Raw genomic sequence first — 21855 nt, forward strand, 5'->3', positions numbered from 1 at the left:
TCCTGATGCATGTGTAGGGTGAACATCTATAATCCCAACACTCGGGAAGTGGAGATAGGAAGATTGACAGCTTGAAACTAGCCAAGCTACACAGCAAGTCTAAACCATCCGGCACCATGGTGAGACAGGTGTTTGTGTGAGAAAGGCAAGCTAGTCCCAGAGTTCTCCTAAATGGCTGCATGAAGCAGGCTTCATCATGACCTACCACCTACAGGTGAGTAACCCAGGCTGACCAGATCACTGGCAACAGCTAAGATTTGCCCAGGGCTACTGCTGTCTCTTATATAATCATGGCAGAATGTCTAGTGCTGTCAGAAAAAAGACTCAATTTCAACTACATGTCTATTTTTTATTCAATATATTAAATATATTAATCAGAAAAGTCACATCCTATAAATCCAGGAAAATACACAAATATAAATCAGAATCTGTCAATCACCTTCTTGAGTGACAGTTATGTACACATGGAAGGAGAGCGGAAGAGATCTCAAGTTGGAGGCTCGAAAGGCTTGCCCAGCTGGTGGGAGCCCCACCCCTTCCTCCCAACCCCCATCTCAACCTCTTCCTTTCTGTATTTACAGTAGCGTCAGCTTATTTACAACAGAGTGGCATGTGTTAAAAATGGTTTATCTTACAAAAACACACGAAGACCAGGACTGAGCTGGAGGAATAAGACAAATAGTGGGGTCACCCCCGTGAATACACACCCTCCCCCAGGTCTTGAGCTCTCTGTCCATCTTCTGAAGTGAGGAGGTATGTCAGTCTTAGCTCAAAACCAGGCTGGGGGTAGGGCAGTCTGGGGGTCCGTGGGCTATAGGCTTAAAGGCACATGGGTGACAGAAGAGCACGCACGTGTGCGCACACATGTTCAGGGCAGGGGTCAGAAAGACAATGTGTCCATAAAGATCTTGTCCACAATAGGTGGAGGGGGTACCAAGTCCTCCAACTTGAGGCAAAAGATGCGCTGCAGGCCTTGAGTGCACAGGGTCCGAAGCTCAGGCAGTTTGCCCAGCAGACGTGACAGGCAGCTGGCCGGCTGCGGGTCTCCTGCCACAGTAGCCATGTGTTCCTTCAGACAGCTAGCAATGCGATTCTGCAGCTCTTCCACCCGACGAGGGTCCTGGAGCCCATGTCGATCTGCAGCAGGGAAGATAGAGTCATCCACTCAGTTGACGCCTTCTTCCTGACAAGTTTCCCCAGCCCTCTAGCACATCCCACAGGAGCCCACTGTCCAGACTGGTCAATATTTGAAACCACTGAATGGCTGGCCGAGGCAAAACCCTAATCCAGGTTTTCTGGGGGTCCAGGCTCCACACTGTTCTAAAATCCTGGAGTCTCGCAGGACAGACTAAGGACGAGCTGGGTGTAGATATCACTCCCTACCCTTTCAAGCTCCAGCTCCTGGTCTTGATCTACTCAGGAGGATCCCCTAAGAAATTTAAGTGGAAATGGGCGTGGAAGCAGAAGGGACCCAGAAGCCTCTACATTTAACACCAGAGTCCATACCCTGTGATATGCACAGTAAAATCCATGACAGGAGTGCCACTGAGGCTGGCAGAGTGGCTACCTCTTACAGAGACAATAAGGAGGGAGCCCAACAGAGCTGAAGTTGGTCCTGTTTCTGGACCATGGCGATAGCTATCTAAGCACAGAATATGTAAAATTCATGTGTGCACTTTCCTGTGTCTTGTGAGGTTGACAGGAAGGTTTTTAAACAAACGGAATCCCTAAGCTAGATGCCCAGCACCTACAGTCGTACCTGAGGAATCTGGGGTCATTCGGAGGTTGATTTAAGCTTTAGGGGCAAATAGAGCTGAGTCCCTTTGCAGGTCCTAACATCCCAATGTTGCAGGCACTCTAGGGGTCCCCAAAGTGTTAGATGCTACCTACCCAATGGTCCTGCAACCCTTGGGCCCAGTCTGGTTCCTGCCACTCACCAGTGATGAGGACCAGAGCGGACAGGCAAGCAAAGGCAGGAACATCAACACCCAAGCTGTGCAGGGACCGTGAGAAGGCCAGGATGTTGTCAATCCAGTCACCAAAGCCACGGGCACACTGCAGCCGGTGTAGTACCAGGCCCGAGCAGAAGATGAGCTTCCCCTCACCGGGCTTAGATCTGGCAGGAAGCAGAGAACAGTCAGGACTCAGGGTCCAGGCAGGCCGGGGCCTCGGGGCTGCGGCCAGGGACAAGGAGGATGGTGAGCAGCTTACCGGTAGGCTAGGCGGAGGATGAAGAGTTCCAGGAAGGCAGACTCTAGCAACAGGTCTTGGTCTCCTGGGCAAAGCTCAATGAAGCCAGGGATTTTTTCTGCCCACTTTCGGATAACGTCCAGGGAACCAGAGAGCAAGTCATAAAATTGTTGCACGTCACCGGCATCTTCCTTCCCGAAGCGGGGCAGCACCAGTTCCTGGAACTGAAAGGAACGCAGGTAAGTTCCACACAGCTGTGTCACGCACTGGCTCCACGGCAAGGCCTGCATCGCACAGCTGTGTCCTGCATTGGCTCCACAGCAAAGCCTACACAAGCTGCATTACAGAGCTCTCCTGCACTGGGACACCAGATCCAGGTGTGCAAAAGAGCCCTATTCTGGGCCCATGTGCTTGTCAATTCCCACAGGAAAACAGGGCTACGGCAGCTGTTTGTAACTGGCTCCCCGACCCCACGCCCACCCCCATGCATTTCTCCAACTAGCCCGTACACAGAGGATGCTGGTTTTCTGATGTTGCCCTGGAGGGAGAGCCTTTCCTAACAGGCACAAAGGCATTGCATATGTTCTCAGGGCAGGGCAAATGGGCGGGCAAGACCTCACCTTGGAATAGTCCAATTTGGCAGTGCTAGGCCCGGAGTCCAAGTGTGCCCGGATGAGGGAAGTAAGAAGATTGGTAGGGGAGGCATCTGGAGGTTGCTTGGGTTTTGAAGGTAGCCGGCCCCGCCGCCCTTTTAGGCTGTCTGTCCGTACAACTGCAGAGAGACGGGCATTATTGAGAAAGGAGACCTGGAGAAGGGGGGTCTTCAGGGCACACTATACACCCCACTTCTGAGAAGACAGAGACAGAGAACTCAGACCATGATGGGGACCCCACAAGGCCCTCCTCACCCCACCCTTTCCAGAAAGCAGGTGGAAACTACACCTGCATTTAGGGGCTGGAATCTAGAGGTGGGGGTGGGAATTAGGTGCAGAACCTGGTGAGCCCAGCTGTCCCACCCCATCAGGTCGCCTATGCCGTGGGCACCATCTTGCCACCCACCTTCCTTCACCATGCCCACAGCCAGGCACTTCTGGAAGCGGCAGAACTGGCAGCGGTTTCGCCGCCTCTTGTCCACAGGGCAATCCTTGTTTGCCAGGCAGATGTACTTGGCGCTTTTCTGTACTGTGCGCTGGAGGGAGGGGGGACACGGAACAGGCTGTCAGAGCATGGGGTTGGGGGGGGGTGGAGAGCCCAGGGGAGGGGACCGTCCAGATCCTGTGGCCAACACAGACAAAAGCGCTCTCTGTTCATAGCTATTTTCCTAACATTTGGATGTAGGGGAGGGAGAAACGGAGGGCCAGAGCGCAAAGAGAAGTCTGGGAGTTACTGGAGGAGGTTTCAACCTCACAGGGAAGATCCCAGAACCCAAGACCAGGGTCTAGGAACTCCCAAGGCCGTCCAGACACCTGTTCTAACAGGTGTCAGCTTGTGTCCACCTGCCCTTTTCCTGGCGCAGAGGAGAGGGCTAAGGGGGTGGAGGTGGGGGAAGCCAAGCAGGCACCCAGCACTGGGACAAACACACAGCCTGTTCCCAAGTCCACCCCCAGCAAGAACCAAACCCTCTGCCTGTGTCCTTTCATCCAGTGCCAGAAACACAAGTGCCTGTGGCCCCCTCGCCCCCAGGATGGGGGCGGGGGAGAACCAGAAGCTGCCCACTAGGTTTTCTGTTCCTGAGCAGCACTGCTGGCCACACACACACACACACACACACACACACACCTTCTGCCCCCTTCCCCAGCTTTCTGCAGCCCTAGAGAGATGTGTGCCCTGCTGAATAAAAAGTCCCAGCCTCTAAGATGGCACACACCTGTCCCCTGTCCTGCAGGACAGAACCAGCTGGGAAGAAACCTCAGGAGAGGTCACTACAGATCCCAACGGGTGACCCACTCCACCCCCACCTCCAACATGACATCATCGTCACCCAGAACCACCAAAATACCTTGAAGAAGCCCTTGCAGCCCTCACAGGTGCGGACTCCATAATGCTGACACGAAGCATTGTCACCACAGACAGCACAGCGGCCCTCGCTGCCACCTGAAGCCCCACTCCGGGGCTTGGTGGAGGTCACGGGTGCGTCCAGAATGCCGGAAGTGTCACGGTTCGGAGAGGTGGGTGCCAAGCCGGGGAAAGCTGCTGGCATGGAATAGCTCTCCCCCTCCCCAAGCTGGTGGGTGGCTGGTGGTGGGAACAATTTCAGGGAACTCTGGGCCAGGCTGGGGCTGGGGCCAGTGGGAGGACTGAAGGAGAAGAAGGTTGGAGGTGGAGGAGGCCCTGAGGAAGCCTTAGGCAACTGCTCTGTCCATGCCCAGAGGCCTTCATAAGTCTGGCTGGGGGAGAAGTGGCCAAATGAGCCGTCCCAGGGAGAAAGCTGGGACGGCTGGAAGTTGGGTGTAGATGGCGAGGGGGCTGAGCAGGGACTGCCATAGTACTCAGAGCCGCTGGAGGACAGGGTCTCATCTAACGGGCCGCTCAGGGTGCCCGGGTAGCAGCCGTACACCTGGAAGTCCTCAAACTTGAAGGATGCCGAAGCGGGGGAGGTGGCTGAGGATGAGGAAGAAGACGTGGAGGAGGCAGAGGAACAAGCTGAGGAGCACGGCTGGGTCGTCCCCGGCAGCTGGTAGAGGAAGGTGTCAAACTCTCCGGCGTACCCGTCCATGAAGGTGCTGAAGCTGGGCAGTGTAGCAGGTGCGGTGGGTGCTGTCTCGGGGCTGGCCAGGTCCATGGTAGGTTTGCCGAACTCAAGGGCCAGGGGATCACCGGTCAGGTGGTCACGCGGTCCTGGGCTCGTTGCTGGTGTTCCATATTGAGCTTGAATACAGGGCATCTCTGGAGAGGGAGGAGACAAAAGGGAGGGAGGAGGAGGGGTCAGTAAGGGAAGCAAGAAACTTGGTAGGCCGGGGGTTGGTGGGGAGAGCCAGGTGGCAGACCTAGACAAGGACCACAGAACATAAGACTCCCAATCCCTCAGCCCAAATGCTATCTCAACAAGCCACAAAGCTCACAGGCAGAGACCAGGTCCAAAAGAGCTCAGTCAGAAGACCAGCTACACCCCAGTGGGCCCGGGGGGCTAGGAAAGGCTGTCCAGCATGTCCCCCCAGGAACAGGGGGAAGCTGTGTTCCTCCAACCCCCAGCCTCCCTGTTCACAGGTCAGGGCTGAGAAAGGCAACCCACAGAGCTTCAGCCCACCCCCCTATCCCCCCAGGAGATCTGCTGACTTTTCAACCAGTCACTTCCTGGGAGTACATTCCCAGGCACACCTAGGCTCTGTATACCCCTTCCTCACCTCCCCCATACGTCTGCGGAGACTGACATCCTGGAAATGGGGTAGAGGCTGCCAGCCAAGGTACAACTGTCTATCACGGTAGCCTCAGGAGAAAGCAGCCCCACACCTCACCCCCCACATGCTGATCCCACAGGCACCCACTCTGTACTTTCTGACATGTTTCCAGGAGTTGGGGGGAACTAGGCCACCTCACCATCCCCGGCTCCACAATGGGTTGGGTGGCATTGCTATAGAGTTTTAAATACCGTATACTGGGGGGCTGAGGAAGTTGCTCAGTGGTTAAGAGCATGTACTGCTCTTCCGCAGGAACTAAATCCAGTCCCCAGCAAGTACATCAGGTGGCTCACAACCACCTGTAACTCCAGCTCCAGGACATCTGATGTCTCTAGCCTTGTAGGACACCCATACTCATGTGCACACACAGAGACACATATAAATACAATGAAAAACAACTGAAAACGCCAAAAAGTAAAACCTTAAATACCATATATTGAAGGGAGGCGAGGAACTGAGCAGGAAGATCCCGAGAGTAGTCTCTGGACTGAAGAAAAGACATCTCTCAAAAGGAATTTCTCAGCTAACCCGGTCATTTATTTTCAATGTTCCATGCCCATAGGTGTTTTGCCTGCATGTATGTCCCTGTGAGGGTGTCAGATCCCCCCCTGGAACAGGAGTTACAGACAGCTGCAAACTGCCACGTGGATGCTCTTAGCCCCCGAGCCATCTCTCCAGCCCCCTAACCTTGTCATTTTGTAAGAGAACACTCAGAACCCAGCAGCAGAGGAAGCTAATTGGACAGAGCGGAGGATCCTACCAGCGGATGCACGGAGACAAGCTGTCCCTCTGCTAAAGCAGATGTCTGTTTGCTGCAGCATCCAGGCTCTCAGCAAAGGTCACAAACCTGAAGCACCTGAATGACCAGGGATAGCTGGAGGAGGCCCTTACGTTCTCATCTGGTCAAAAAAAGCCCACAGAGGAGGCTCCAGGACCTAGTGTCCCTTTCCACCTCCAACTCTGGGATCTGTACAGTTCTAGACTTTCTAGTTGAGAAGACAAGTCACACAGGAACACAAGCTGGAGCAGAGGGTGGGGTGGAGAAAAAGACTGTCACCACCTGTTGGCCCTTGAGACCCTCTAGTTCCAGTATTCCTCCCATTCCACACCACCTCTGGGTACCTAGACAGGACAGCTCCACCGCTTCCCATAAAACAGCACCCCCCCCAACCAGTTCCCACCCCACCTGCCGCGTGTCAAGTCCCTAGGGCATACAGCACCTGGGAGAAAGAAAGAAATATGGCCACTTCTGCCTCTGTTTGCAAGAAGCCTGGGAAGGGATGGGTTGGGGGTGGAGGAAGAAGGGTGGCAGCCAGTCAGGACTGGGCATTTGTTCCAGCTCCATTCAAATCCTGTTTCTCCACTTGGACATCCTACATCCGGATCAACCCCCACCAATCTACCCTGCTTCAGGCCGATAGTCAGCAACACAAGATACAGACCTGCATCTAGCCTCCTGAGGGGGTGGGGGTGTCTCAAGGAGGAGGAAGAGGCGGGGTTGAAAGAGGGAGTGGGAGAATCCGGCTTGGGGCAGGTCCTGGCAACAACACCTGTTAGGTGACCAAGCCCGCAGGCTGCACCCTACCTAACAGATTCAAAAGACCACTGGGGTATACAAACCTGTCTGAGATGACAGAAGGGTTCTCCCCCCTAGTCAGTACTACATCGAGACTCTATCGTGAGCAACTTCCACCCAGGTTCCACGTGTCGCTTTCAGTAGCTGCACCAGGTTACAGCGCCTATGTTTCTAGATATTCTGACAACTTAATCTAACACAACCATTACCCAGCCGACCTAGCTAGCCATTTCCTTCAGCAATCCCCAGGTCTTCCAGCACCGTTCAGAAATAAAGTTCGGTAAGGGAATCAGAAAATCTAAGTACAGCCTATGAAGTATTAAGTAAACACTGGGAAAGGGGGCTGAGAGCCTGGGAAGGAGACCCATGGAAATCCAATCTTACTTGTACTTGGATGGATCCCAGCAACGCCGAAGCTCTGAGTACCTTCTCCCCGTCCATGCTCAGACAACCCCCTACCCCGCAATCAACACCCAAACCCAGAGTACAGAGTGCCTCACACTGGAGATCCTAGCGGGGAAACCTCCTAAACAAGCCCCCACTACCTACTAAAACCAAGCACCTTGCAGACCCTTCTCCCGCTTCCTAAACCTCAAGCCCGCGCTCACCCTACTCCAAGAGCTATCATTTAATACCAAAAATGCACCCTACACACCCCTCCTCGTAAGCCGACCCGAAAACACCCTTCCTTTTCGCCCGCGCGTACACCCCATCTCTTTCATGCACTGTCCCTAGAAACAGAAACACGCTCCCTGCGGGGTACCTACCCAGCCGGCTCCCACTCCCTGTGGCCGGGACCAGCGACCCAGTCGCAGCCTGGTCCCGCGTGCGCTCCGCTCCGCAGTCCTTCTAGCACACTCCCCCAACTTTCGCAGCCTCCTGCACTGGGGCTCCCCTGGCGAGCCCGACCCACATCTTAAGCGCTCCGTGACGCATGGAGAGGGGCGGGGGCGCCACTGACGCACACGGCCCGGCGAGCTTTGGCCATACAAGGGCGCGGGGGGCGGCGCGGTTCCGGCGGGAGGCGGCCAGGAGGAGGCGCGGGGACGGGGAGCCCGAGGGGGCGGGGCGAAGAGGGGGGGCCTGGAATGTCTGCGCGCGTGACGCACGCGGGGTTCCATTGACGCAGGGAGCGCGGATTGTTTGATCTATAAATAGTTTTCCTCTCGCCCGCTGCGCCGGCTAAATATAGTAGCTTCCAGACCCACTAGGCTCACCAAGCCGGACCCGGGATCGGGTCCCGGGGTCCGAAATAACCGACCAGGAGGAGGGGGTGTTGTAAAGCCGTGCCCGCAGGGCTTCCCCAGAACAGGATCTCCTCCTCTCCTGCTGTTCCTTGTGCCAACAGCGCCCTCTCCCTCCTGCCCACCCCTACCCCAGGCCCTGCTCCGCTTTTGTCCCTTTCCCAGTCTGTCCTGGACACTTGGGGTATCACTCTCTGCCACTCTGAGCAGCCAGGGCAGTTCAGGGCTGAGGCAAGCCATTCTGGGACACACCCAGAAGATAGGAGGAGGGCTGGACCCGTGCCTCAGCCTTGGCAATGTGCAGGGTCTCTAGCCCCAGGACTGAGGACAGGCACTCTGGCCTTCAAGGTTCCTTCCGAAAGAGCATAGCTTTGCCAGGCTGGGTCAACGGGCTCTGCTCCACACCGATGCTGGTTTCTCAGCGATGGCCTCTTAACCCCTCGCAGGATGGATGCACCCTAGTTGAGAAATTGCCGAATTTCAGAACCGGGTGGAGCCTGAGAAATCTTTCCAAACTCTTGCCAACTCTTCCCCATTTTATAAATAGACTCAGAGACATAATGGTACTACTTGTTCAAGGTCACTAAGCTAGGTAGTAGCACACTGGGGTCTCGAACCCAGGGCCATGACCTCCATCTCCTTTTCACACTCTTCTGTCAATTCCCTGGTCCCAGTCCCTGATGGAGACCCACCTGCCTCCCCACTACCTGCTCCAGCAGTGAAGAGAGCAGCGGTAACCAGTTACTGCTTGCAGGGAAGGGTCTGGTCAGGGCTGTACTCAAAGTTCAGACCAGGCTGCAGCCACCTGGAGCTGTCACCCTGCAGGTCATATCTCCACCCCAGTTTAAGCTTAAGGAACCCTCATTTGTAGTCAGGTAAGAGAAAGGAAGGGGTGTGGAGAAAAGATTCAGTGGTTAGCTTTCCCTACTAGGGATTCTCTTTGCAGTATCTCTATCCCATCCTTGACCCCCACCCTCCACCCCCACCCCCTGGTCCCCGATTTCTGCTGCCAGCCCACCAGTGCAGCAGACTAACCGAGACTATCCAGTGACGACCTATTCTGGCCATAACCATTTTTTTTAATGGGCTAAGGGCATAGCTCAGTGGTAGAGTTCTTGCTTGCCTAGCATTTGTAACCTGGATTCCATCCCATCACCACAAAAGACACCCCCCCCCCAACCAGCCTGCTACTTCTTTCAAATCACTGTCCCCTGCATACGGAACAGCTTTCATACACTGCTAATGTCATTCGGTGATATGTTCAGAAGTTACCAGCACACCCCCCCCCCCCAGGCTAACGTGTAGTCTCTTTGCGGCTGAGTCCATAGCTCTGGACTTTCCCAAGCCACCTTCCAAAGGACACAAAGCCACCTAGGAAAAGAAGAAGAAGTGTGGACAGGATGATGTCCACTGGAGCCATCCTGGATTCTCCCACCCCCACATCATCCATAGTTGGATCTTTCTTTCCTTGGGCCATTGCACAAAAGTTTACTTGGGCCCTTGTTTAAATACGGAAGCCACTACTATTATTTATGCCCCCCGCACACACTTGAAGACAGGACCCAGGGGTTCCATGAGGAGGTATGCCTTTGCTTTAAAGGACATATAATCTTAGCCCTGGTTATGTCACATCTGGCCCCCCACTTTACCTCTCCACCCAGTCCCCGCCCCTGCCTCCCCTCTACTCCCAAGATGTGTTTAAATATGCGAGCAAGACAAGCCAGGACACTCCCTCCCTCCAGCAGAAGCAGGTGCAGGTCCTGCCTTCACCAGGGTGTGCCATCCTAGTTCTAGCATTCCTCACCATTCTGCCTTTGCAAAAAAAAAAAAAATAGCACAGACCACTTCTCCTGAGGGAGAAGCTGAAGGATAAGCAGCAGAGGACAGCCCAAGAGCACACTCTCACCCAGGCCAACCTCCTTGAGCCACTACACACTACAAACAAAGGTTCTTGCTGCCTCAGGGCTAGAGGGGGACAAGGAACAGCAGCTGCTGCTCGGAAGTGTCAGGCAGAGAAAGAGTCCCTCTGTGGCAACATAGCTAGGGCCACTCGTACAAGCACCAATGTGGAGCATGGACCCTAGCACAGACAGAAGAAAGGCATAAAGGACTTGGGGGCATCCCACACTTCATCCTTGCAGGCCAGAGGCTGCCCAACAACACTAGCCCAAGACTCTACAAGGTGGAAGCAGGTATATAATTGATGCAAGCTTTGGGAGACCTAGAGCCAACCTGGTCCCAGCCTGGGCAGAAGCCTCTCAGTGAACCACCAAGTCCTGCTCTTAAGACTCAAACCAGGTACAACTGCTCACTGCGGTAGGGGGTGGGGGAAGAACAGAGAATGAATAATTCTGGGAGCCCTGTGTCCAAAACTAGAGCTGAATGCCCAAAACGCACCAAGGGCAGGGAGAAGAGCTAACATACTGCAGATACAAACCAGTGCTATCCAGTCAGGCCCTACACCAGGGTCCAGCCTACCAATGTACCCTAGGGTAAGGTCCTTCAGCTAATTCCTACCCTCTCTGCAGTGCAATGTCAGCCACAGGCCCACCCCGCATCCTCCTCCCCTCTGCTGGAATCACAACTGGCCTCCTTCAGCTCCCGGTCGGCCGGATTCCTGAGAAGTCTTTTCTCACTGGTATGGGGAAGAAAGTCCAGAAGCAAGACACTAAGGGCCAGACTTTGTGCCAAGGTACCACACTTGAATTCAATCCATTCAGCCCTCTTCCTGCCCACCCCGAGCTTGAAATTACAACCTGCATCTTATAAACAAGATCCTCTAACTCCCGTTTCACGCTGACCCTGCTGCTTTGACTGCAGTGGTTGTAAATGCAACTGCAGAAGTAGATCAGACGGCAGTGTGTTATAGGGGTTTCTGGGGGAGTCTTGGGCGGGGCGGTTCGTGATTTGGGTGATTGGAACTCCAGAGCCTCGAGTGTGTTGGCTCTAGAGAGGTTGGTCATCGGACTACATCCCAAGGTTTTAGCCTAGGACAAAGGTTCTCAACCTGTAGGTCACGACACCCTGGGGGGGGTCAAACTACCCTCTTCCAGGGGTCACTTAAGACCATCTGAAAATGCAGATATTTTCATTACGATTCACAACCAGAAAAATTACAGTTATGAAGTACCAACGAAATTAATTGTACGGTTGGGGGTCACCACAACATGAGGAACTCTGTGAGAGTTGCAGTATTAGGAAGGTTGCCGATTTAAGGGAATGCAGATGCAGCCGGACTTGACTGAGTTCAATTCTTTCAAGTGTATGTTTGTGATATCAGAGCAGTAGCTGATTCTCCATAAACATCTGTTCTATCGACAGTTACTCAACGCAGGGAGTTAGGAGGAGGTGCAACAGGACATTGGGAAAACATGGTGGCACGCCTCTGCAGTCCTAGCACTAAGGCAGGAGGATCGCTGAAAGTTCAGGGGCAACCTGAAACACAGACTCAGTCTCAGAAAACGGGGTTAGCAGGGAGGGAACCCGGGATGATAGGGATTCCAGACTCCCGCTCAGACCCGTGCGTGAGGAACATGAGGGTAGCTCACTGTCTCCCCTTCCTGCAGAGAGCCTTTTTCTGTTGTGGCCTTGACTCTTCAACAGTAAGTAGCCTGAGCTAGCAATGCCCACCTTCATTCCTCTGCAGAGTTGGGTAAACAGGGAATAGGGGAAGTGGACTCACACAGCCCTTTCCCACGATGCCCAAGCGGGCTGGGCCCCATCCTGTAAAGCAGAGGGCAGGAACCTCCCTCCTTTTACTAAGACTGTCCCCACCCACAACCCCCATGCTCTTCCCATGGGGTGGGTCAAGGGAGTGAGCCTTGTTTCCTCCACTGAGAAGTAGCTCCGGGAGCTTCCCCTGCTCAGCCCCAGAGCCTGCAGCCAGCCCTGACCAGGCCACTTCCGCTTCCTGCCCTGGCAGTGGGCATGGGGATTTGTGTTGTGGGCAGGGAAGTGCTACCTGCTGCCTCGGGGGCTTCCCATGGCAGCTCTGGGAACCCAGGTGAAGGGTCAAGACCAGGTCTCTGGCCCTAATTTCCTGGTCCTTCTCCAGGCCCTGCACTGATCATGTATTTTTACGTCCCTCCCGCCCCCCCGCAAAAAAAAAAAAAAAAAAAATCAGGTTTCCAGTTTGAGTTCCCAGGTTAGCCCATGAGCCCTGTTCACCCCCGCCCCTCATTCAATATGGGCAAGCTGTGGAAGAGCTACCACAGGTATCTTGCTCCAGGCCAGCAAATCTCTATGTAGTGAAATCTGGCCAGGTCCCATGGCCCCCTGGGGAGACCCTAAGTTCCACGGTGGGGAGTTCAGTTCACTAAGGGGAGAGAAAAGCTAAACCCCAGAACAGAGCGCTGAGATATGAATGCCGGGAACTGGTAGCAGAAACCTGAGAGTGGCAAGGGACAAGCAGGGACAGACCAGGGACCAGGGTTACACTGTCCCTGTCTGAGACCTGAACAGTAACCCCATCCCCTCTGAGGGGCTGAGTGAGAGAAAACAAGAGCACTTAAGCAGCTCTGACCAGAAGCTCTCTCCACAGAAAGTGCTCCATAATACAGGGGTGGGGGTGGGGAGAGTGGGGGGCGGTTATTACCAAAGGAAGTCAGCAGAGCCACAGAAGCTACCTTCAATCCAGTGATTTTCCCACCCCATCTATCTCCCGGGCAGAAGAAAGTAATACACAGTATATAGGAATAAGGTTAGACCTCAGGAGGAACTGGCAAGGAGAGCAGGAAAGCACAGAAGAGCTCAAAGTTCCCAGGGAAAGGCTACCTCATGTCTCCCTCCCTACAAGCTTGTTGGGTGCATCTCTACTGGCCAGTTCTCCACCCCACAGGGTCTTCCACCACCTGACAGAATGCCCACACCCACCAAATTTCCTTAGCCCTGCCCAAGGTTTCCCCACCCAGCCTCTTCAGCGCAAAGTCAAATTCCAAAATAAAACCTCCCCGATAAAGGAGCCTCAGCCGGAAGTCTGCCACACTTTCCTATTGTTAAAGTATTTTTAGTGGCAGGATCTGGATTCAGTTAGAGACTCATGTTCAGAAAGGGGGAGCTTTTTTTTTTTTTTTAAGAACGGAGGAGGAGAACATAGGAGCCTCCCACGAAAGAGGCTGCCTCTCTGGCCCAGGTCCCGGGAGCGTGTTTGAGGCAAGCCGGCTTCACTATGGCCCTGCTTCTCAGCACCCAAAGCACCTGGGTCAGACAGAAAGGAGAGCAGGCTAGAGGAGGATTAAGTCTACCGGCAGCCCAGCCGCAGGCTCCTACAGGACAGGGAGCCTGGGGCTGTACTCAGAGAGCAACCTTGAGATAAGCCAATAGACACCCAGCTTGCTCTTTTCTTTCACTGCTTGAGCACCAGGCCATAAAGACAATCTATGGGCAGCCTCTGAGGAAAGAGAGGGCAAGTCTGTCCCCGTGTCCCCAGTCAGTCTTGAAGGGTTCTTAAGTCTGACTTCCACCACCAGGTGCAGCCAAGCTACATTCTCTGTTTCCAGACCTTACCGCCCCTCTATTCCTCTCCCTTCCCCTCGTCTCAAGAATCTAGCCTGCTACTCACAGTGGAGAACATCTGGCAAGATGGACAGAGTGGGGGAAAAATCCAAACAGCTCAGCTTTTTTTTTTTTTTTTGTGCCTCGGTGTCTCCAGTCACCTAAACTTACCAGCATGTGTCCTCACAGACCCAGGGGGCAAAAGAGGAATCCGGGGTTAGTGGAGGGTCTTTCCACAGCCTCAGGAAACTCCGTGGGGATCTGTGGTGACAGCTGGCCCGCCTGTCCTTCCCAGCTGAGGCCATGCACTGACGGAGCAGACTCTGGATGGGAACTGTCTCCAAGCCAATGCGTCCTCTTCTGTTTATATAGCAGAAACCAGAGCTGGCCTCTGGGGACCGGGAGAGCCGCCTCAAGGCTCTCTTGGCTAGGGCCTGACTTTGGCCCAGGTCAGCAAGAGCCTAAAATAGTCAGCTGACGGGAGCCCCAGAGTGAGCATGACCCTGGGCCCATGCCCAGGCCTGGCAAACAGGTGCCCACGTCACAAGACTTGCAGCTCTAACACTCACGGGGCCCTGGCTGGCAGCCCCTCAGGGTGGCATTGGCAATATATTTGACATGGGAATTCCACCCAGTCACATCACCCAGACAACAGAGCAAACATGAATGCTGCTGGGTCTTCAGGAAGCCAGGAGTGGGCTGCGGGGTAGAAACATGGGTCAAGAGGAGGGAGACACCTGGCCACTGCTGTCATCCTGACTCACGTGCTCCCTAAGTCCAGATCTCTACTGACCAGGGCCACCTGCCCCTTCCACGTACAGTAATTCTCCCTCCCTGTCCCCAACCCAAGTTGGTGTTATGGACCCTGTTGCCAGCACGAAGCTGACTCCCAGGTGTACACACTCAGCCCAGCAGCTACCAGGAGCTGGGTTTCCCAGGCACCTCCTGCTTCCCTCCAGACTGACTGCACACTCACTGTCTTTCCTAGTCTAGCTACGTCCATGAAACTCTGCACCCTGATCACCAAGATCCACAGGACTGAAGATTCTGAGTGAGACCATGAGCGGTCTCCCAGTTATACAGAGCCGTGGTTCTCAACCTGTGGGTGGAGACCCCTTTGGGTCTAACCTTTTAAATAACCCTTTTAAAACCCTTTTTGAATAACCCTTTTCTGGGAGTCGTCTAGGAGCACTGGAAAACAGGGATATTTACCTTATGGTTCGTAACAGTAACAAACTCACAGTTAAGAAGTAGCAACAAGGGCTGGTGAGATGGCTCAGTGGGTAAGAGCACCCGACTGCTCTTCCGAAGGTCCAGAGATCAAATCCCAGCAACCACATACATGGTGGCTCACAACCATCTGTAACGAGATCTGACTCCCTCTTCTGGTGTGTCTGAAGACAGCTACAGTGTACTTACATATAATCAATAAATAAATCTTTAAAAAAAAAAAAAGAAGTAGCAACAAAATTAATTGTATGGTTGGGGGTCACCACAACATAAGGAACTGTATTAAAGGGTCGCAGCATCAGGAAGGTCCAAGAAATTGTTGCTTGAAGATGGTCCTATGTCCCAAAGAAAGAGGAAGAGAGTACTGGGGCCGACATCCAGGGTGCTAGATTGAATCCCAGCTCCCCTAGGCATGCTGACCAAACCTTGGGTGCCCTTAATCTGAGAGACCCTGTAAGAAAGTCCTTCCCCTTCCCTACAGATCTCCCATCTGGAGAAGGGTGTCCTGAACCATTGGACAGCCTCTAGGCTCTCCAGGAGCCCCACAGACCTGGATTCTCCAGTTCAGCCCACACTGCCTCCCTCCTGGTGGGACCATGAGAAGCCATCTTCCCTGTAACACCGTAAGTGGAGAAGCAAATCAAGGATACCCTGGGGTTGGTCACAGGTTAGGGACTTTCCTTCTTGAGAATACTAGATGAACACTACCATGGTGACAGGGTGGTCCCCATGCCTGGCAGGTATAATCCAGGACTTGCACCTCCCCAGTGCAGTACCTACACCCTGGAAACAGGCCAAGCCTCAAACCCACATGCCCCCGCTACGCTCCCAAGCCCTCAGTCACCCACCCCACCCTTCGGCTTCCTGGAACCGTGCACAGGTTGGCCCCAAGAGCAGCTGTCACCTCACCCAGCCATGAGACCAGGACCCAGAGCCCCAGCCTAAGCTGTTAAGAACATAAGGCTTCCCCGTCCCCACCCCCGCATCATCACCCCACGTCTGAAGAAATCAGATGTTCCCATGCTTAGCCACCTAGCTCGCCCGCCACCTCGCCTCGGCAGGGCTTCCCCCTCCAGCCCCCAGACCACATCCTCTCCAGGCAGCCCTGCCTGCACCCACCTCTGCCTCCATCATACCCCACCTGCTCGAGGGCCCCAGGGGTGCACCAAGGACAGCAGCAATACTCACCCACTCTGGGTGAACCAAAAGGACTGTCAACAACTCACAGCATCTCCTCACCCTTCAGGGCACAGCAACAAGTAGCCAAGTCACCAGGGAGGAGCAGGGGCTGGTCTCTGTCCATGGTGGCCTGTGGAGGAATTGGAATTAGTGAGGAGCAAACAGCCATCAGGGGCTCATGGAGACAATGTGACTGGGAACCAAGGAGTCAGAACTGGGGTAGGATCCAGGTCACAAGGGGAACAAGACAACCTGGGCAATGGATTCTGAGGGACTTGATAGTGGTCAGGACATCTGGGTGTCTCAGAGCTAGGAAGCATCCTGTCTCTGCCAACATGCTTGTTTCCTTCTTGCCTGAAGCCCCTGGGAATACGGGGATGTGTAGCAGCGAGAAAGCAGCCCCTGCTAGGACAGACAGAGCACCTGTCCTTCCTTACAGGGCTCCAGCTTAGCCCTAGAACCCAGAGGTCCCCAGAGGGCAAGACCCTATGTGGGCCTCTCTGATCTTAGGGAGCTGAGTCTTCTAACCCAAGCAAGGAGACTGTTCTGAACTCCTACAATGGGAACCCAGACCCTGATCAGGAAGTGAGGTGAAGGGTATCAGACAACCTAGGTCCCAATCGTGGCTCCAGCCCACAGTCCCTCAACAAATGACACAGTCTCTCCCTGCTTCTTTTTTTTTTTTTTTTTGGTTTTCCGAGACAGGGTTTTTCTGTGACCCTGGCTGTCCTGGAACTCACTCTGTAGACCAGGCTGGCCTCAAACTCAGAAATCCACCTGCCTCTGCCTCCCGAGTGCTGGGATTAAAGGTGTGCGCCACCACGCCCGGCTAGTCTCCCTGCTTCTTTATCAGGGAAGAAATCACAATGTATATTTGATAGCTCTAAAAGCAGCAGCTGCAGGCCATTATAAGGCTTAAAACACAGAGGGTTTATAACAGGACTGGAGGCATGGGCAGGGGGAGCTCTGTGAGTTCAAAGCTAGTCAAGGCTACCTGGTGAGACCTCTTTCAGAAAAAAAACAGAGCCAAGCACACATGTTGCATCATCATTGGGAGGTCTTAAATAAACACATGCGAATGTCAGACCTCTTAACAAAGCCTGTAATCCCAGTGTGTCAGGAGACCAAGGCAGGAGGATTACAACTTCAGGGCCTGTCTGGACTATAGAAGGAGGTCAAGGTTACTCTGGGAAAATCAGTGAAAACCTACCCTAAAATAGAATGGATAGAGACAACAGGAAAGTGCTTGCTTGCCAGGGGACAAGGTCCTAAGTTCAATCCCCAGCAGAGGAACCAGGGAGAGGTGCAAGGGGGGAGGAGGCAGAGGTAAAACAAGAAGAAAAAGAAGAAAGAAAAGGCTAACTCCAGATTCTGGTTCCTTCCTGGACACGTCTGGGCACCTGGCCTCTGAGGTACCCGACCCTCTAACCTTTAGCTCTCCTCTAGCTCCGGCCACGGCCCCTGACCATACCTCCCCCTCCCTTCTCCCACTCCATCATTCTCCCTTCCCCTCTTGAGCCCAGAGATAGGGTAGAACCAGGGCAGTGCCTTCAAGCTATTGGACTGTGTTGCAGGCCAAAGGGGTGGGAAAGGAGAAGTGGGTATTTCCACAACAGTAGGTGGAAGGACCGAGGTAGGGGAAGGCCCATGGGTGGCTCACATGCTCCTGACCTCTGCCCCAAGGGCACCAGCTAAGGGATGCCCTTGTGGCTCAGATACCCAGATTTTCCTCCACCTGTGATAGAGCACCTGCCTAGCCCGCACAAGGCCCTGGGCTTGATTCTCTAGCATCCCTCACAGCCAGAAGTGAAGGCCATGAGTGAAGCACAGGACAGGGAAACCTAATGGGACAGGTGAGGCACCTCTAGCCAGAAACAGAAGGCAAGCAGGAGTCAAACCTGCTATCCAGAGGGAGCGTGCCATCGTCCTCCCGTGCACCAGAGACAGGACAAACACTGCCTGTCATCACAAGGTGGACTGACCCGCTCCCACCAGGTCTGTATCTCCTGTTGACACAGGGGCCAGAGCCTGGCACCTTGTCCCCAGAAAGTGACTGACAGCTCTGAAGAATAGGTGTCTTATCTCATCGCTGTCCCTAGATCAAAACTCCCTCCTAACAGTCACATGTTCAGCATTCCTGAACTACTGTGAACAAGGCAGTGTGCCCAAGACAGGGGAAGACCCGGGAGCCCTTGAGATCTTGAGCAAGCCAACACCGGGGCCCAGCTGCAAACGAGACTGTACCAGTTGCTGTGTAGAGGGCAAACCCAAGGCTGAGGTGACTCAAAAAAGGGAAGGTGGTCTCTAAAGGGGCTTGAGCGTCTGCCCCAACTTCAGTACCTGCTACTACTGCTCTCCCCACCCACACCTCCCCCTTGTCACAAGAGCCTTTCTTCACCACCCACAACCTTGGCACTGGCTGTTCCCTCCACTGGGGAAGTCACTGTTCCTCATATGCCTGCCTTTTTGTCTGTCTGCTTCCTCCCGGTGTATCAGGTTTCTATTTCATCTAACCTTCTCAAAGACCTATTCCTATCACCCTACACCCACGCTAACCTGTTTTTGCCCCACCCAGAACTGGCTACCCTCTTGTCAATCCTCTATCTCCCTACTAGAAAACAATGTCTGCCCAGCACCACAGCCTACAGTTTGAAACAGATGGGCAGAAACTAGGGCCTGTGGGGGTGAGGGGCAAGGATTGACCAATACAAGCTTACATTTGAGCTGGGTCAGAAAGACCAGCTAGATGAGGGAGACATCCGAGCTAAGGAGCTGTCCCTTCCATCTGGGGACAGATCCAACAGAATCACAAATATTCCTTTCGGTTGAATCATAATTTGTTTGTTTGTTTTGTTTTGTTTTTTTGAGACAGGGTTTCTCTGTGTAGCCCTGGCTGTCCTGCCTCTGCCTCCCAAGTGCTAGGAACAAAAGCATGCGTGCCACCACTGCCCGGCATGAATTGTAATTTTGAATCAGAAAAATCTGACCTCTAGGACTTCCCAGCTCCTGCAAGGACCTGCCAGACACCTGCTTAGGAATGCATTCAAGCATTTTCTTAACTAAAATTTCCACTTGCAGGGACATCAGGGCTCCTGAAGCCCTGATGGATCTGACACAGCTCCACATTGGACACCAGGCACACAATAAAAGCAACAACTAAGAACTTTACTGACTGGCTGGAGAGATGGCTCAGCGGTTAAGAGCACTGACTGCTCTTCCAGAGGTCCCGAGTTCAAGTCCCAGCACCCACATGGTGGCTCACAACCATCTATAATGGGATCTGATGTTCCCTGATGTGTGTCTGAAGACAGCAACTGTGTACTCATAAATAAAATAAATTAAAAAACAAACAAACAAAAAACAAAAAACTTTACTGACATCTCACCTCACAGTGAAACACGAAAGGGATGGTTTTTATTATTCCATGAGAAAGGCCAGGCCTAAACATGGTTTAAAAACAAGCAAAGCTATGTGCTTAGAACCCAGATCCCCACATCTGGAAGTCTGTGGCCAGGCATCCTTTCTGAGGCTACTTAGCCCTGCGTAATGGGAACCCGCCTCTATTGCATGGAGTAGTCTGAGCCCATCTTAAGGAACAGGTGCGAAGCTCTGTGGCTGTGTAGGTGAGCTGAGTCAGGCATGGGGCCTGAACGCCTGAGCTGGCAGTCTTACCTCCAGCCAAGCCCTTTACCATTTCTCATCAGAGCCATTCACCTCACCGGCGTGGGCCCCACAAACACCATCTTTAAAAAAATCATGACCTTACAGCACCGTACACTGTCTTTCTTCTGAGCCCCTGCTCACGACAAAGCTTGGCTTCCTTATCAAGTCTTTGCCCAAATCAGTAATCTGAACGCTCCCCCCTTGGAGGTGATGCCCCCGTGCAGGTAGACAGAGCTCCAGGTCCATCAGTATCTTTGGACACAAGTCGGGGACCTGCCTACCAGAGCATGCCCATTACACTAGCCCCAAACCCAGGTCATTTGCCTTAAAACTACCTCTAGTCCCTCCGGTCACTTATCAATAAACAGACGCGGGAGGAGGGAGGAATGTGTCCAAGTGAGGGGGCTGAGGCATGCATCCATGCAGACCACCCTCTGGCGCCACCGCTGTCCCCAAGCCCGAATGGATGGACAGCATTTCCCTCACTGGGTGGCCTGGGCTGCTGGCTCCCGCACATCGGGACGTGGAGGCAATGTCTAGGACCTGGCCGAGCCCAGCGCCGCCCACCCGTCCCGCCGCCCCCGGGGCGGGTAGGAGGGGACCATGTTGACCCGCAGATCGGCAAACGCAGGTCCCCGCAGCTCCAGCCCCTCACCTGGCCCAGCGGGCTGCGCTCGCGTCTCTGCCCGCGCCTTCCGGGCTCGAGCCCCGCTCGGGCCTGCAGGGTCGCCCATGCCCGGTCGCCGCCGCCTCCCGCTCCCGCCGCGTCGGGCGCCCCCGCACGCGGTTCCGGCCGCGCCTGCACCCCGTGCCCCCCGCCCCCGACTCCTCCCCCGGCGGGAGGCCGGGCGGGGACCGTGACGCGCGCCCATTGACGTCTCCGGAATCCCGGCGGCGGCAGCCGACGCAGCCTCATCAATGGGCTAAAAATAGCGGCGCCCGGAATAGCCTCGAGCGCCCCGCCCCGCGTCCCCCGCCTCCCAAAGCGCTCTCGCTGCACACCCCGTTACATAACGCGCCCCTCCCGCGGCCAGGGTAGGGTTGCTGTTTCCAGGTGAGCCCTCTCCAACCTCCAGGACATCACCCGGACATCCAATTCATGAATAAATCTACCCAGGGACTTCCCCTGAACACTAGGTGGAAAAAGTGAGGCCCAGAGGGGTTTGGCTGCTACCCAAAGTCACACAGCAATTAGGCTAGGGAAGTCAGGACCCCAGCCTACCTCTGAGCCCGTGGGTATGTCAAGGTGGCATGAGTCTTTCAGCCCGTGAGACTGTGTAACACCCAAGGGCAAGGAACAAGGTAGCAGGGCACAGGACTTCCACGGGAGAAGACACTTTACAAAGAGGACTTCTGAGATGTGAGATGGTGCAATGTCTCGTGAAAAAGCTTTTGAGGCAGGGGTATTCACTGATCTGCCTGCTCACATAGGCCTGTGTGACCTAAGGCAAGTGAACTAACCTCCCTCGGGCTTAGCATTTTTCCTAAGGAGTCATTTAGCCTTTTGTAGTGACCAGACCAGAGACACTGTGCAGTAAATAGTCTTGCACATAGTAGGCACTCAGACTTGGTCTGTCCTGTTCTTTTATGGACCTTGTGGTCTACAGTGTAACTGCCTCCTATGACTACCGTGCCTAAGCAGTACTCCCTGCAAGACCTTTGGGATGAAGGGGTCTAGGTAGTCCTAGGCTTCTGAAAATGAGAGGACCATCCTGTCCTGAGCAAGCCCTTCGCCCCAACAGCTGCCCATCCCAACAGGTCACACTGGGAGCCTGATGTGTGACAGCACATCTACACTCCCCAGACACAGACCCCAAGACGGACCAAAGTACAGATACCACCAAAGTCCAACTTGGTGAACCAATGAGTTTTATTGGAGTTA

At 54.2% G+C, this 21855-nt stretch overlaps 1 protein-coding gene across 2 annotated transcripts; it reads right to left on the reverse strand.

Moving 5' to 3' along the window:
• Window positions 1-352: 352 nt before the first annotated feature.
• Nr4a1 (nuclear receptor subfamily 4 group A member 1) lies at window positions 353-20806 on the reverse strand. Of its 2 annotated transcripts, XM_021183084.3 has the most exons (8): window positions 20629-20806; window positions 16320-16440; window positions 4190-5076; window positions 3250-3379; window positions 2811-2962; window positions 2212-2414; window positions 1938-2116; window positions 353-1137 (listed from the first exon to the last, which is right to left on the reverse strand). In XM_021183084.3, the coding sequence occupies exons 3-8, from the start codon at window positions 5072-5074 to the stop codon at window positions 881-883; spliced, it is 1806 nt and encodes a 601-aa protein (XP_021038743.1). In that variant the 5' UTR covers window positions 5075-5076; window positions 16320-16440; window positions 20629-20806; the 3' UTR covers window positions 353-880. The 2 variants fall into 2 exon arrangements, with proteins under 2 accessions (XP_021038743.1, XP_021038742.1); XM_021183083.3 differs by lacking the exons at window positions 16320-16440; window positions 20629-20806 and adding an exon at window positions 7932-8069.
• Between the last annotated feature and the right edge of the window lie 1049 nt (window positions 20807-21855).

This window comes from Mus caroli, unplaced genomic scaffold (assembly GCF_978045245.1).
Source record: "Mus caroli unplaced genomic scaffold, Mus_caroli_1 scaffold_16, whole genome shotgun sequence".
Taxonomy (NCBI): Eukaryota; Metazoa; Chordata; class Mammalia; order Rodentia; family Muridae; genus Mus; species Mus caroli.